Source organism: Cervus canadensis, chromosome 17 (assembly GCF_019320065.1).
Source record: "Cervus canadensis isolate Bull #8, Minnesota chromosome 17, ASM1932006v1, whole genome shotgun sequence".
Taxonomy (NCBI): Eukaryota; Metazoa; Chordata; class Mammalia; order Artiodactyla; family Cervidae; genus Cervus; species Cervus canadensis.
Genome location: NC_057402.1, coordinates 51,750,345 through 51,767,487, shown reverse-complemented (window position 1 = coordinate 51,767,487; position 17,143 = coordinate 51,750,345). Strand labels below are relative to the sequence as shown.

Sequence of the window (17,143 nt, the reverse complement as noted above, 5' to 3'; positions counted from 1 at the left end):
TACAGAGAAGCTGAGCTTTCAGCATCAGTTATGGAAATACTGAGTCCATAACCTTTCTGATTCCCTTTTCCTGTGGAGGGGTGAAAACTACTGAAAACAGAGTTTATGCCCAAGGACTTGGTGACCGGCACGCGTGTTGGAGAAAGACAAAAGTCCAGGTCTCAGAGCCTTCTGCTCACTGACTCCTGCCCAAGCTTTCTTCTGGGGCATATACACCCTTCCTGAAATGAGGAGTTCTGGTCATGAAGTAAGGGCTCAGTTTCGCCTTTGGAATTTGGAGTTTTGATTGATTTTCAGGCCAATATCTCATTTCTTAAAAGTAAGCTGTTTATGTTAGAATGGGTGGTTAAAAGAGAAAGTCAGACCACTTTTCTACAAAGGGGTCCCAGTCAGGCAACTCTGTGGTTGGCTTCTTTTTTTATTTAATTTTTATTGGAGGATAGTTACTTTATGATGTTGTATTAATTTCTACTATAAAACAAAATGAATCAGTCACGTGCATGCGAAGTCTCTTCAGTCATGTCTGACTCTGCGACCCTGCAGACTGTAGCCCACCAGGCTCCTCTGTCCACGGGATTCTCTGGGCAAGAATACTGGAGTGGTTTGCCATGCCCTCCACCAGGGGATCTTCCCAAACCAGGGCTCAAACCCCAGCCTTCTGCAGCTCCTGCACTGAAGGCGGCTTCTTTACCACTAGCGCCACTGGGAAATCACACGTCTACACACATCCCCTCTCTTTTGGACTTCCTTCCCATTCCGGTCATCGCAGCACATAAGTAGAGCTCCCAGTGCCATACAGCAGGTTTCCATGAGTTATCTATTTTACACACAGTATCAACCTGCAGTTAGTTTAGAAGTGATCCTTCCAGGGGCAACCTTAGGAAAACCACTGTGTGTTAGGTCCTGCATGCAACAAGCAGGGTAAGACAGAGGTGGAAGGTCAGGGAGATTTATAGTTACAGGGACAGACACACAAATGAAGTGGACAGTAATCTACCCAAGGAAGACCCCTCTTAGGAGAGTTCAGGGTTATTGTGGAATAAACACCATACATTAATAAACTGCTTCACATGTGGGAAAATCCCTGGGAAATGGGCTCAAACTCAAAAGACATAAACTTCTTTGCATGAGTCAAGGAGAAAAATGTGCTTTATTCCACAGAGAGGATAAGGGAGGGGAGGGGACTAAAGAGGGAGAAAGGAAGAGGGGATGGGGAGAAGGAAGGAGGAGACCCTATTCTCTGAGAGGTTGATCTTCTGCCCCTTCAGTCCATGCAGTTGCAAAGTTGGGCACAACTGAATGACTAACACATACACACGTATAAGAAAAAATTTAAGCTAAATGTTATACTATAAAACTCCTAGAGGAAAACATAGGCAGAACACTCTCCGACATAAATCACAGCAAGATCCTCTATGACCTACCTCCCAAAGTAATGGAAATAAAAGCAAAAATAAACAAACAAGACCTAATTAAACTTAAAAGCTTTTGCACAATGAAGGAAACTATAAGCAAGGTGAAAAGGCAGCCTTCAGAATGGGAGAAAATAATAGCAAACGAAACAACTGACAAAGAATTAATTTCCAAAATATACAAGCAGCTCATGCAGCTCCATACCATAAAAATAAATGACCCAATCAAAAGATGGGCCAAAGAACTAAACAGACATTTCTCCAAAGAAGACATACAGATGGCTAACAAACACATGAAAAGATGCTCAACATCACTCATTATCAGAGAAATGCAAATCAAAACCACAATGAGGTACCATCTCACGCCGGTCAGAATGGTTGCTATCAAAAAGTCTACAAACAATAAACGCTGGAGAGGGTGTGGAGAAAAGGGAACCCTCTTACACTGCTGGTGGGAATGCAAACTAGTACAGCCACTATGGAGAACAGTGTGGAGATTCCTTAAAAAACTGGAAATAGAACTGCCGTATGACCCAGCAATCCCCCTGCTGGGCATACACACTGAGGAAACCAGAACTGAAAGAGACACGTGTACCCCCATGTTCATCACAGCACTGTTTACAATAGCCAGGACATGGAAGCAACCTAGCTGTCCATCGGGACATGAATGGATAAGAAAGTTGTGGTACATATACACCATGGAATATTACTCAGCTATAAAAAAGTATGCATTTGAGTCAGTTCTGATGAAGTAGATGAAATTGGAGCCCATTATACACAGTGAAATAAATCAGAAAGAAAAACACCAATACGGTATGTTAACGCAAGGAATTTAGAAAGATGGTAACAATGACCCTATATGCAAGACAGGAAAAGGGACACAGATGTAAAGAACAGACTTTTGGACTCTGTGAGAGAAGGTGAGGGTCAGATGATTTGAGAGAATAGCATTGACACATGTGTATTACCATATGTGAAACAGATCACCAGTCCAAGTTCGATGCATGAGACAGAGCACCCAAAGCCCGTGCGCTGAGACAGCCCAGAGGGCTGGGGAGGGGTGTCTGGGACCGCAGGACGCTTGTACTCCCACGGCTGAGTCATGTCGATGTATGGCAAAACCACCACAATATTGTAAAGCAATTAGCCTCCAATTAAAATAAATAATTTTTTAAAAACATGATTCTGAATACTATTAGACACACGTAGAATGTCTATGAGAGCTCTTAAATAATATCTATTTATATGTAAAGATAGGTACATCTGGCTATCCCAGTACGAATACAGCTAGTTTTTTTCCTTTGCTATTTTTGAGCAACTAGTGGTACCAAGAAGGAATCCATCAAAACACAAAAAATACTTATGATGCAGTAATAGGAATGTCAGGGGCTTTATTTCCCTTTTGACAAATTTTCTGTGATGTGCTTATGCAGTAAAATTATTTTTTAGCAAACCAAAGCAGTGAAGAGGAGAAGCTCCGCTCTGGCTGGCACAGGTGACCATGCACTCACCGTGAACACCTTCTCCGGGGCCCCCTTGGCCCTCATGTTGGTGTCGTGGACGTGCTTGAGAATCATCCAGGCTTCGTCGTGTTTGCCCATCTGGTAAAACCAAGGAGAGACACATGAACAGTCCTTTGCTAATTAGAGGTGGAAAACCCGACAGAAACAGCAGGGTGCTGATACCCGAGTCTTAGCCATTGGCCATGGACACGTTACAGTCTACGGCCTGTGAAAAACCAGGACAAGCCATAATCAGGCTGTGCCTTAGAGGTGTAAATGCTGGGTATTATTATCATCATAGGCTGTGAGTGACTACATGTAGTTTTAAGGTTGAATAGACTACAGGTGGGAGCCATGATCCTCTCTGCCAGATTAAAGCCAAGACCCAATATATAACAGGTTCAATTGTGTCCCCCACGCCAAAAGATATGTTGAAGTTCTAGCCCTCAGTGCCCCAGAAGGTGACTTTATTTGGAAGTAGAGTTGCTGCAGATGTAATTAATTAAGATGAGGTCATACTGGGGCAGCATGGGCCCCTAATCCAACATGATTGGTGTCCTTATAAGAACAGCCCAAGTGAAGACCTAGAGGCACTCAGAGAGAATGCCTGTGGTGACAAAGACAGATTGGAATGAAAGAGCTGCAAGCCAAGGAGCACCCCAAATGTACGCAACCCATCAGAAGCTGGAAGAGGCAAAGTGAAGGTTGCCCTATGGCAGTGGTCCCTAACCATTTTGGCACCAGGGACCTGTGTCATGGAAAACAATTTCTCCGTGGACCAGGATGCGGAGGATGGTTTTGGGAGGATTCAAGTGCATTGCATTTATTGTGCACTTTATTTCTATTATCACTACATCAGCTCCACTTCAGATCATCAGGCACTCGATTTCACAGGTTGGTGACCTCTGCCTTAAGGACTTCTGAGGGAGTGTGGCCCTCCAAACACCTTGATTTAGCATTTTTAGCCAACAGATCTGGGGGACAACAAATTTCTGTGACTCTGAGACAGTTTGTGTACCTTTGTTACAGCAGTCCTAGAGAGCAATATACATCAAAGCTTCTGAGATAAGCTTGGATTAAAAAAAAAAAAAAAACTTTTTGCTGCATCTGCCCATGACCAATGGGATGAAAGAAGACATTCAACAAGAAAGTCTGCAGAAAGTTAGAAAGAAGCTTGTGAGTGGATGCTGAGAACTGGGGCTATAAGAGCCTTGGAGTCCTATCGCCCTTCCACCAGCCCTACCCATCTGACCACTGCAAGCATGAAAGCCTCCACCACTACCATCAAGTTGGAAACCTCTTAGGACTGTGGGAACAGCCTTCTGGAGGAGAGAGATCCTGAAAAGACAAGAATCTTGAAGGGCTGTGGAGCAGGGAGAGATCTACAACCCAGTTCACCACAGTAGCATGGAAAAAACTCCATGCAGCTTTTTGTTTTTCACTTTGGGGGGTTTTTGTTTTGTTTTGTTTTCTGCCTCATAGCATGTGGATGTTAGTTCCATGCCCAGGGATTGAACCTGTGCCTCCTGCAGTGGAAGCATGTTGTCTCAACCACTGGATTGCCAGGGAAGCCCCATTCATGCAGCTTTGGAGGTCATCAGGACCTCTGGGAGCATGGGTACCAGAAGCATCTTCAAGAGGGTGCCCTCCAGCTCCGCCCAGATTCGGGAAGCAGTGCCTCTGCTCTGCACTCTGTGAGCTCAAGCCCTCCAGCTCTGGCAGTCCTTGAATCCTGGGCAGGCCACCATCACGATGGGTTTAATGATGGGCCAAGTCAAAGCCGGCCTGGGACCGAGGGGCTAGGACAGCAGGACTCGCATGGGGTGGGGACACTGACTCACCTCCAGCAGAAACCTCGGGCTCTCTGGCATGAACTTCAGGGCCACCATGGACACGGTGCAGGGCAGAGCGCAGACGATGACAAACACTCTCCAGCTGTGGAAGTGGTAGTTGCTGCCCATGCTGAAGCCCCAGCCTGTGAAGAAGCAGTCAGATATGCAGCACTATTTACAACAGCCAGGACACGGAAGCAACCTAAATGTCTGTCGACAAATGAATGGATAAAGGTGTAGTATATAGTCACAGTGGAGTATTACTCAGCCATAAAAAGGAATGAAACTGGGTTATTTGTATTGATACGGATGGACCTAGAGTCCATCATACCAAGTGAAGTAAGTCAGAAAGAGAAAAACAGATATCATATATTAATGCCTATTTATGCAATCTAAAAATATGGTACAGATGAGCCTGTTCACAGTGCAGAAACAGACACAGACATAGAGGACAGATATGTGGACACACAGAGGAAAGGGGAGGGTGGAATGAATTGGGAGAGTAGCATTGATATATATACACTCAGTTCAGCTCAGTCACTCAGTCGTGCCCGACTCTTTGTGACCCCCATGGACCGCAGCACCTGTCCTCCCTGTCCATCACCAACTCCCAGAGTCCACCCAAACTCATGTCCATTGACTCAATGGTGCCATCCAACCATCTCATCCTCTGTTGTCCCCTTCTCCTCCTGCCCTCAATCTTTCCCAGCATCAGGGTCTTTTCAAATGAGTCAGCTCTTCGCATCAGGTGGCCAAAGTATCAGAGTTTCAGCTTCAACATCAGTCCTTCCAATGAACACCCAGGACTGATCTCCTTTAGGATGGACTGGTTGGATCTCCTTGCAGTCCAAGGGACTCTCAAGAGTCTTCTCCAACACCACAGTTCAAAAGCATCAATTCTTTGGCACTCAGCTTTCTTTATAGTCCAACTCTCACATCCACACATGACCACTGGAAAAACCACAGCCTTGACTAGAGGGACCTTTGTTGGCAAAGTAATGTCTCTGCTTTTAATATGCTATCTATGTTGGTCATAACTTTCCTTCCAAGAAGTAAGTGTCTTTTAACTTCAAGGCTGCAGTCACCATCTGCAGAAATAGACACCTAGCGGGAAGCTGCTCTATAGCACAGGAAGCTCAGCTCAGTGCTCTGTGATGACCGAGAGGGTGGGGCGGGGGGTGGGGGGAGGGAGGCTCAAGAAGGGGGGGACATGTGTATACGTATGGCTGATTCCCTTCATTGCACAGCATAAACTAACACAACATTGTAAAGCAACTATACTCCAATTGAAAATAAAGTAGTCAGACTTTCTGACATGGTCTTAGAGTGACCTTCAAGAAAGTGAAAGTGTTGGTCCCTCAGTCCTGTCTGACTCTTTGCAACCCTATGAACTGTAGCCTGCCAAGCTCCTCTGTCCATGGGATTCTCCAGGTAAGAATACTGAGGTGGGTTGCCATGCCCCTCTCCAGGGTATCCTCCCAACCCAGGGATCGAACCCGCACCTCCTGCATTGCGCGCAGATTCTTCACCATCTGAGCCATCAGGGAAGACAAAGGAAAGCCAGAGGAGGGCCTTATGTGACCTAGGGTTTTGATGGGGGATCACTCTCACCCACGTCAAAGAGCGATACCAGCTCTGGGTGATTCCAAAGCACAGGGCTTCGGACCACACTTTGAAAACCACTGTCAGTCATAACACTAATTTTTTTTTTAAAGAAACTGAGCTTCTACGTTCAAAGGAATTCCATAATCATTGAAACAGAGAGGTAACTAGCTCCAACTCAGCTTTCATTATATTCAAAGTATTCCTAAAACTCATTTTTGGAAATTGCCTTCAGAATCTACAAAACGTTATTTCAAACATCTTTACAAGTAGCAAATTTCCCTGTCTCAGGGAACAGTGACACAGTGGAAAGTGCCTGGACTTCTGCAGTCACATAGGTCAGAGTTCAAATCCTGGCTTTCTCACATCGTTATTGTTATGTTGGTGAGTTTTCACAGCTGCAGAATGCAGGTAATGGTACTTCCACAGATTCACTGTGTGTGAAAGCTCCCCAACAATCAATAATAACCCGCCTGCTTTGAGGGCAACTTTGATTTGTTTAGAAGTAGTTACAGGACATTTAGTGCCAAAGATGTTGAATAAAATAGGTGAATATCAGCAAAGATCAGCAAAAGAACTGTTTTCTTTCAAAGCCAAGGTTATGAAATAGACTGGTTCTCTCAAGCCACTCAAAACAAACTCTGAAGACAATTCCAACAGCATTTCTGTTTTGTTTTGTTTTTTTAAGATTCTGTTTTTTGACGGGGACCATTCTTAAAAAGTCTTTATTGGACTTGTTACAGTAGTTCTTCTGTTGTTTGTGCTTTGCTCAGTCTTTCTGTCATGTCCAACTCTTTGTGACCCCAAGGACTGTAGCCTGCCAGGTTCTTCTGTCCATGGGATTCTCCAGGCAAGAATACTGGAGTGGGTTTCCATGCCCTCCTCCAGGGCATCTTCCTGACCCAGGGATTAAATCCAGGTCTCCCCCATTGCAGGTGGATTCTTTAACCATTTGAGCCACCAGGGAAGCCCATGAATACTGCAGTGGGAAGGCTATTCCTTCTCCAGGGGACCTTCCCAACCCAGGAATCAAATCAGGGTCTTGTGCACTGTCCACGGATTCTATGCTTTGGATTTTTGGCCTCAAGGCATGTGGGATCTTTGCTACCCAACCAGGGATTAAACCTGCACCCCCTGTATTGGAAGGCAGTCTTAACCATTAGTCCACCAGGGAAGTCCCCCAATAGCATTTCTTAAAAAGACCTAACTTTATAAATAAATAGAGTGATTTCTAAAGTTCAAAGGGTAAACATTATTCTGCTGTAAAATCTCTTTTCCATTTACTTGAAAAATACACTAAATGGCTAACTCCTGAGTGGGAGGTTTATGTCTTGAAGTCTATTACTCACCACTGCAGTTCAATTTGTCCTACTTGCCAGAGATTCCTAATATCTCTTGTTTCTGCAGATATTTCTAATTCTATTTGCAGAGTGAAAGGACTGGCCAGAGAGAATCCCAGGTGGAAAAGCACGGGACTGTGGCCACTTTTACACAATGGCCACAGAACATAATATACATAATACATCCAGCCTTCTCAATCAGAATCAAACCTCTTTATGCACAGCCCGTCCTCCCTCCGATATCACTGGGGTTTGCTTGTTTATTTTAATTAAAAAGCCTTTCCTTTCTCCTGGGAGTGACAACTGGAAGAGGAAGACAAAACCATAGGAAGATTTCCACATCCTCAGCTCATGTTCAAAAACCATTCTGGCGTAACTAGAAATAAAGTTGATCAAAACCACACAGCCGTCCAACTCAGGTGGGTAACAAAAGAAGAAGAACAGAAACAGGTATCTTTAGAAAGTACTCTGCCTCAGAGAGATATTTTTTTCTTAATGATAATATGCGCAAATTGTCCAAAATCCATTATTCCCTCATGCCTCTCTGATTTTTACGGTGACTTAGTAACCTGTACTTCATTAGGCACATCTTCGGGGCCTTAAATTAAATAAAATTAAATAGCAAACTGCTTCCAAATATATGGAACAACTGCTAATCTGGAAACAAGGATTGTCCTGTTCACTGATCTTTTAGCTTGCCCTACTTTTTCTCCATCAGGATCTCACAAACAGCTGGTGCTGCTGACTACAGTGGGAATTAATCTTCCATAATATAGCCACTTTTTCAGGGCTGTGTCCATGACTTCCCAGAAAAACATTTTGAGCTTTGTAATTTTCTTTCTTAATGACTCCGTCACCCAAATTCCTGGTGCCAAGACCTCACATCATTTCATCCCGGCAAAAGCAATTAAATGGTTTGTACAAGTTACGTACAAACATTCAGTCTCCTTTCTGGATCACCCCTGCATTTGTCCCTGCTGAGTGGAGGCGATGTTAGAGGATTAATGTCTTAGGTCTATTAAAAAAAAAATCACCAAATAACTGGTTCACTGTGGACAAAACATCTGGTTCTGGTAAAAATGAGGCTTAAGATAAATAGTCACTCCTGTTACACTGTGATTTTAGTCTACCATATTTCTGGGATGGCTTTGCCCTCAAGTAAATGCGTGTTTCAGGCCTTCAAGCCTAATCATCCAAGAGGCTAGTATTTTTAAATGGCATGTAAAAGCCACAGATTTCATACAAGCATTAGTTCAGTTCAGTTCAGTTCAGCCACTCAGTCATGTCTGACTCTTTGTGACCCCATGGACTGCAGCACGCCAGCCTACCCTGTCCATCACCAACTCCTGGAGCTTGCTCAAACTCATGTTCATTGAGTCCGTGGAGCCATCCAACTATATCATCCTCTTTCATCCCCTTTTCCTCTTGCACTTAAATCTTTCCCAGCATCAGGGTCTTCTACAGTGAGTCAATTCTTCACATCAGAAGGCCAAAGTATTGGAGTTTCAGCTTCAATATCGTCTGTCCAGTGAATATTCAGGATGGATTTCCTTTAGGGTTGACTGGTTGGATCTCCTTGCAGCCCACAAAAGCATACAAATAGGAAAATATCCTGTCCATCTGGAGTGGGATATTTAAGCACAAGCCCTGCTATCAGCCAGCAGCCTTATGGCCCCTCTGCCATGGGCATCCCATTCGGTCTTGATCAATAAGTTCCCAACCTGAATTATTTTATTGCTTCTTTAAAAACCAGACGCCCAGACATTGGCACATGTTAGTGTGTGAAGTGAAGTAAAAAAGTGACACAGTTTGTAGTGACTACTGTGGGCTGCTCGCCTACCTCACAAAATCTTTCCAGTCCTTCCCCACTGGGTTGCAGACTTGTGGTTTGGGTGGGACTAGCCCCACCCCCAATGCTAGGGATGGGGAATGAAGTGTGTGAAACCCTCAGTAGGGGGCATCCTCTGGGGCTTAGTGATTGGCTGAGGTGAGCATATGACCTAAGCTGATCCAATCAGAGGGAAGCCAAGAACCTTTGCTCATTGGTTGGCTGTGGGGGCAGTTCTCTTACAGAACAAGCAGTCTGCAAACAGGGCTAGAATTGCTAGTGCAGCTTGGAGGGAAGCCAGCCCAAGTACTAGAATCATCTCCAAAATTTTCTTGACATTCTTTGCATCCCAAGAACTGCTGGCTGTTAGGGCTGGCACAGATCAGATCTCTAGAGTCAACTCCCTTCACTTCTTTCTCCCTTCATTTTATAGATGAAGGAACCAAGCCTGGACAAGCTAGAGTGACTAGTTCCAAATTACACAGCCCTGCTATGTAATTTTATCCAGAGTCTATTTGTTCCCCTCCCAACAAATTTTTCTAATTCAATTTATATGTAGAAATAGTTTCTTACCGCTAACACATTTGGATCAATGACCAGGGGAAATGATATTATATTAATAGCAAGGACAAAAGCAATTCCTTGGACCCATGTAACCAACAGCCTGGATAATTAAAGTGTGCCTTTGAGGGAAGGGTAGAATGCAGAGCCTAATATGGGGAATAATACAGTTTTGTATCTAAAATTATGAAAAACTGCCTGCGTGCATGCTTAGTCACCTCATTTGTGTCCACCTGTGACCTGATGGACTGTAGCCTGCCGGGCTCCTCTGACCGTGGGATTCTCCAGGCAAGAATACTGGTGTGGGTTGCCATGCCCTTCTCCAGGGAGAACTGCCTATGGTAACAGAATTACCTGGGAAACGTCAACTCTTTATTTCATTGTTTCTGTTCATATTTCTCTCTCTGTTTCTGATACAAAATCCAGGGGGATATGGTCTCAAACCCATTTCCTCTGGCTTCAGGGCACACAGCTAGGTTACACTGCCCAGTGGTCGCATTACAGATCTGGGGCCAAGGGGATGTGAGCAAAGAGGATGTGATCCACTTCCTACCCTGCCCTTCAAAAGCACCCACATGCAACTGCCCATGCTGTTTTCCTGAACCAGCATGTAGGTTACATGCTGAAGAGGGGAGGCACACGCTGGGAGGAACCAGAGTCCTAAGACTACTGAGGAGCAGAGTTGCACACAGATCAGAAAGACCAGCCAGCTTTGAAGGAGGGGAAATGTCTTTGGTATTAAACTGCTGAGATTTCAGGGTTGATCAGGTTCTCAGGGTAATATACCCAGCATCTCCTTAACTATACCAATCAAAGAAGAGTGCTGCTTCTTAAAAAGATAATGCTGAAGCCTCCCTTAGCCCAGAACAGACACCAGTGAGGGTTAGATTTAAAACAAGCATGCAAAGAGAAAAAGGAACCCTCCTACACTGTTGGTGGAGATGCAGATTGGTACATCCACCTATGGAGAACAGTATAGAGGTTCCCTAAAAAACTAAAGATAGAATTACCATATGATCCTGCAATCCCACTCCTGGGCATTATCTAGAGAAAATCCTGATTCAAAAAGCTACATGCACCCCAGTGTTCATAGCAGCACTACCACAGTAGCCAAGACATGGAAGCAACCTAAATGTCCACGGACAGCTGAACGGATGAAGAACATGTGATATACATTATGGAATAATGCATGCATGCATGCTACGTCACTTCAGTGGTGTCTGACTCTTTGAAACCCTGTGGACTGTAGCCCACCCAGTCTCCTTTGTCCGTAGGATTCTCCAGGCAAGAATACTGGAGTGCATTGTTATGCCCACCTCCAGGGTATATTCCCCACCCAGGGATCAAACCCACATCATCTCGGGAGGTTCCTGTATTGCAGGCAGATTCTTTACCACTGAGCCACCAGGGAAGCCACACTATGGAATATTACTGAGCCATAAAAAATAATGAAATAAGGCCATTTGCAGCAACATGGATGGATCCAGAGATTATCAGACTAAGTGAAGACAGAGAAAGACAATTATCCTATGATATTGTTTATATGTAGAACCTAAAAATGATACACATGAACTGATTTCCAAAACAAAACAGACTAACAGACATAGAAAACAAATGAACGGTTACCAAAGGGCATAGTGGGGAAGGGATAAGCTGTAAGTTTGAGATTAACATATACACACTACGATATATAAATTAAATAACCATTAAGGACCTACTACAAGCATAGGAACTATATTCTATATTTTGTAATAAACTATATGGGGAAAGAATCTGAAAAAGAATAACTGACTCACATTCCTATACACCTGAAACTAATACAACATTGCAAATAAACTGCACTTTAATAAACACACACACACACCAAGGAGGGGAATGGGTAGAGGAGTGTTGATTAACTTCAGGGGCAGGTGTCTGCTCGTCCCTATGGTCTGCAGGATTCTAGATGATGGCAAAGCCTACACCCATAATCAGCAGTGTGCCAAAAATAATTTTGAAGGACGTTAATGGCATTACCCAGGATACTCCAAAGGCATAATTGAATTCAAAACTGCTGCCTTCTCCCTACTTTACCCTTAATAAAATCCAATAGTGAAAGTTAATATTGCCAAGTCTCTGTCCTGAAAATCCAGTTTTCACAATTAACCAAGATAATAAAATTGTCTCGGCTGAAACCAAGACCTTGTCTGTAAGGGCTGCTCCGTGTCTGCAACCAAAAGAGGGACAGCAGGAAGTAAAATGGAAAATACACGAGAGCACTGTACTGTGAGGGAGGGGGCGTCAGGATTCAAGGTCATGCCAAGGCCACGTCATCAATCTGGCCGAGTTACCAACTTCTTGGCCTCTGCTACAGCACCTATAAAAAGGAATTACTGAGCCTAACTTATTGTGAGGAGAAGAACTGGAGATGAAGTCTGCTTTAAAGGGCTTCCCGGGTGGCTCAGATGATAAAGAATCCACCTGCAATGCAGGAGACCCAGGTTTGATCCCTAGGTCGGGAAGTTCCCCTGGAGAAGGGAATGGAGCCTAATTTGCCGTGAGGAAGAGGGCTGGATATGAAGGTCGAAATCCTTTCAAATAAAAGAGAGGAAAGGAGAGAAGGAGGGAGGAAGAGAGAGAGGGTAGACTGTGTTATTTCCAGACAGACGTGTACTGAAATTAGCAATGAATCCCCAGTGCTGGACGTTCTTTAGAAAGATCAAGGTTGTACACAGGAACTGTGTGTGAGAGTGTGGGATTCGGGCTGAGGACAGGAATGCTGTGCAGACGCAGGTGTCTGGGAACGAAGGCCCCTCGGCCCCCTGAAGCTCTCTGCGCTCACCGTAGTGCGGGATGATGCTCCAGGCCATGGCAGATGCGTAGACGCCACCAGTCATCCAGAAGATGCCCAGCCAACTGAGATGCTCTCCTCGCTTCTCCCGGGACAAGAATTCAGAAAAATAGGCAAACACGATGGGCAGAGCACCCCCAATACTGCAGAGAAAAAACGCCAGAAAGGAAGAACCAAGTCAGACACTAAAAACAGTCAGACCAGGAACGCAATTGCCTTGTCCTGCCCTTGGGCCAAGTGGTGAAACAACCCAGTAAATTCAAAAGACCAGCCTACAGCGGCATTAGGTTCTTTTGACCTTATACACTGACTTTGCAACCTAACCCCTTTCTAAGATTCAACCTTAACACAGTATCTTGGAAGTCACACAAGAATTCAGGGAACTTCCCTGGTGGTCCAGTGGTTAAGACTCTGCCTTCCACTGCAGGAGGCATGGGTTCGATTCCTGGTTGGGGAACTAAGGTACCACATGCCGTGAGGTACAGCCAAAAATTTTAAAAACAGAATTCAGTTCAAGGTTTTCTGGAGGACCACTCAGAGGCACAGTACCAGGATGGATGGATGGTCTGGGGGCAGGAGGGGCCAGCTGAACCTTTGTGATTACATACCCTATGCCCGAGATGAGTCTGCAGAAGAGGAAAGCTCCATATCCCTGTACGAAGGAGGAGAGGGAGGCAAAGGACGCGTTGATGGCCAGGGAGATGCTGAGGACTCGCTTCCTCCCCAGCTTGTCAGCCAGGCCCCCCAGGACAAAGGCTCCGCCCATCATTCCTAGGTAGACTATCAGCCCTGTGAGGAAGAGAAAGAGAGAAGGGAGGGTGGAGAGAGGAGACAAGAGATTAGAGACAGTGCGATGTTTTAGAAAACCTGATACCCATCTTAATGTATCCTAGAAATTCTGTGTCACAGACATAAAAGGTGGAGTGTGACAGATGTCGACGGCAAATTAGACATGTTGGACAAATGTGACTTCTGAGGAACGCTATTCAGAAAATAACAGCCTCACCAGGTTGACACATATGTACACGTGCTAAAATAGATCAACCAGAACTGGGTTTGACGTACCTTTCTTTGAAATGCGTAATGTGCAGCTGAAGGAAATTCTGTCATTTTTATTTTTAAACAAAAAAGTGGCAGTGCCTCAAATGTCCTTACCTGTGGGGTTGTGCTTAAAGACAAATTTCCCAGGAAAAAGTGTGGTGAGGCAGGTATGGGGACCATTGGGAGGGAAAAGACACGATGAGAGTGACAAGAGCAATTACCAACAAGACAGTTTATTTTATTAGAGAGCCAAGAAGGACCTTTTCCAAGCCACAACCAATGTTCAGATTTCTTTTTTTTTTATTGGACTATAATTACTTTAAATGTTGAGATTTCTCAGGAGAATGTAGAAGAGAGCAGCCATGAGCTATCCTTTCTTCAACAGATGTAACTACTACGCGCTTTGTAATACAATCAGTTACCCTGGTGGTGGTTTAGTCACTCAGTTGTGTCTGACTCTTTGTGACCCCATGAACTGTAGCCCACCAGGCTCCTCTGTCCATGGGATTCTCCAGGCAAGGATACTGGAGTGGGTTGCCATCTCCTCTTCCAGGGGATTTTCCTCACCCAGGAATTGAACCCAGGTCTCCTGCATTGGCAGGCGGATTCTTTACCACTGAGCCACCGGGGAAGCCCCATCAGTTACCTTAAGATATAGGAATATAAATAAATACACTGTTATAGACACATTTATGGAATTCCAATGAAACCAGCATCCTCATAGAGGTGGCAGATCTCTAGAAGCACACGGATAATTCTTTCCAACTAAAAACTGAATACTTACTATTTATCAATGACTGTTGCTAAGAATATATTGATAGATTATTTACTAAACCCAAGAAAGAAGTTTTGGAGAGGGTCTTTCATGCAGTGGAAATCCTGAATACAAATCAGGTAAGTGTCCTTTGCTCAACCTTGACTGTAAATCAGATGAAGAAGATCATTTATCTTTCATGGAAAGGAAGCTTCTCCTGACCCGTGGATACTTTATTTAGGCAGATGTGTGCTGAAGGGCCCATGTACAGCCAAAATCTTCATTAGCTGTTTAATCAGCTTGAAGGGAGGGCCCCAAAAGGAGCAAATGAAGTATGCTCTGCTTTATCTGCCCAGTGGCAGATTTCCTTCTTTTATTATTTTATTTTATGAGATGAAAGAAGATAACTTTGGTGCTGTCAGTGGTTTTCACTAACTAGGATTTCCTTCACTCACATGCCTTGTCACTTTTCACCTCTACACAACTCAAAGCCAAGAAATAAGCTATTTCCTTTTTCCTTTCCACATATGACATCAGTCAAGGAAGCACACCCATGAGTCTACAGGCATTCATTCAATGCCTGTTATAAGCTAAGTGCTATTTGGTGGTGCTAGTGGTAAAGAACACACCTGTCAATGCAAAAAAATAAGAAACTCTGGTTCGATCCCTGGGTCATGAAGAATCCCCTGGAGGAGGTCATGGCAACCCACTTCAGTATTCTTGCCTGGGATATCCCATGGACAGAGGAGCCTGGCAGGCTACAGTCCATGGGGTCACAAAGAGTCGGACATGACTGAAGTGACTTAGCCCATGTTTCCATCACTGGGAACACAGCAGGATACAAACGCATGAAGATCCCTGCCTTCATGGCCCTTACATTATAGTTGGGAAAAGAGATGATGATAAATAAGTGAGTGAAATATACAGTAAGTGGGTCGCTGAAAGCAATACAAAGAAAAATAACACGGAGGCAGGGACAGGGAGAATCAGAGTGGGAGGTGACATTTCCAAATAAGATGGTTCAGAGATCCCTCGGGGAACTGGGACATTTGGGCAAAGACCTGCGGTGAGTCAGATATGGCGATGTCTAGGGGAAAGTGCTGTACCTATGCTCCTGGGCTCAAGATTTTTCTCCACTACTATTTTACCAGTTTCCCAGCCCACAGCTTAGAAAATATAGTGAGCAATCTCCCACTTTATTAGGTCATTGACATCTGTGTTTGAGAAAATGAGCCAAGACTTGCAAACCCAGTCAGGCCTGGGTCATGCTGTATTGTAATGATGTCTGGTTAGTGTTCCCACTAGACTCTGAGTTTATCTGCCTGATTCAGCCCTGAGCGGCCAAGGGCTTTAAGCATCTGGCTCCTGGCAGACTTAATCTTGCCCAGTTCTTAGCCATTGAGTGTTATGTCTCAATGCCTTACTCACTGATGAGGATGTCTTAAAACTATCTTCTGTGGCCATGACCCATCTCTATCAAGAATGAATTAGGGGCTTCTCTGGTTAAGAATCCACCATGCAATGCAAGGGACATTGGTTGGAGCTCTGGCCCAGGCAGATCCCACTTGCTTCGGGGCGATTAAGCCTGTGTGCGGGCACTACTGACCTGCCTGCCTAGAGCCTCTGCTCCCCACCAAGAGAAGCCACCACAGTGAGAGGCCCTCACGCCACAACTAGAGAGTAGTCCTCACTCGCTGCAACCAGACAAAGCCTGTGCACAGCAGTAAAGACCCAGCACAGCCAAAAGGAAACGAAATAAAAGTAAATAAGTATTTTAAAAAAGAATGAACTGGGTCCTGCGCCTGGGTCGGGCTGTAGCTTTCCTGTTACTCTCACCAGGTGTGCTAGTCTGCAAGACTGGCTTTCTGTCTGATGTCCATGCTCGTTTCCTACCAGCATCTGAGGCCCCAACCAATTAGAAAAGCCCCAAACCCTGCCCCTGCCCGACCAGGCCCTCCCCAGGAAAGAACTGGGTTCTATTTCCTCAGACTCAGACAACCTATGTAACATGACACCCATGGCCAGAGCCCCACATATGAGATGCCCTGCCCTTCTTCTCCCCTCCCAGACAGACCCCTGGGAGGTCACCACCAGCCCAGTTTTACATTTACATTTACATTATACCAGCCCACACTGGAGTTTTACATCATTCCTTATGCTTGGTAATTCAGGCTTCTAGACCAGAGCAGAGAGGGAACTATTTTCCCCAGGTAGGTATGTGCAGCTTCCAAGTTTGGTTGGCCTCATTTTAGTACAACTCCCTGCCTAGATGCTGGGGAAGACTGTGGGCAGGAGGAGGCGGGGGTGGCAAAGGAGGAGATGGTTGGATGGCATCACCACCTCAAGTGGACACGATGAGTTTGAGCAAACTCGGGGAGGTAGTGAAGGACAGGGGAGCCTGGTGTGCTGCAGTCCACGGGGCTGCAAAGAGGACATGACCA

General features: G+C 45.0%; 1 protein-coding gene across 4 annotated transcripts in view; it reads right to left on the bottom strand.

The window, feature by feature from the left end:
• Positions 1-17,143, bottom strand: part of SV2B (synaptic vesicle glycoprotein 2B) — a 243,136-nt gene that overhangs the window by 42,113 nt on the left and 183,880 nt on the right. For all 4 annotated transcript variants that reach the window (XM_043434488.1, XM_043434485.1, XM_043434486.1 and 1 more), the window contains 4 exons: positions 13,516-13,696; positions 12,899-13,050; positions 4,756-4,889; positions 2,924-3,013 (listed from right to left, as the gene is read on the bottom strand). In XM_043434488.1, coding sequence (XP_043290423.1) covers positions 2,924-3,013; positions 4,756-4,889; positions 12,899-13,050; positions 13,516-13,696 — 557 coding nt within the window. The remainder of the gene's footprint in view (positions 1-2,923; positions 3,014-4,755; positions 4,890-12,898; positions 13,051-13,515; positions 13,697-17,143) is intronic.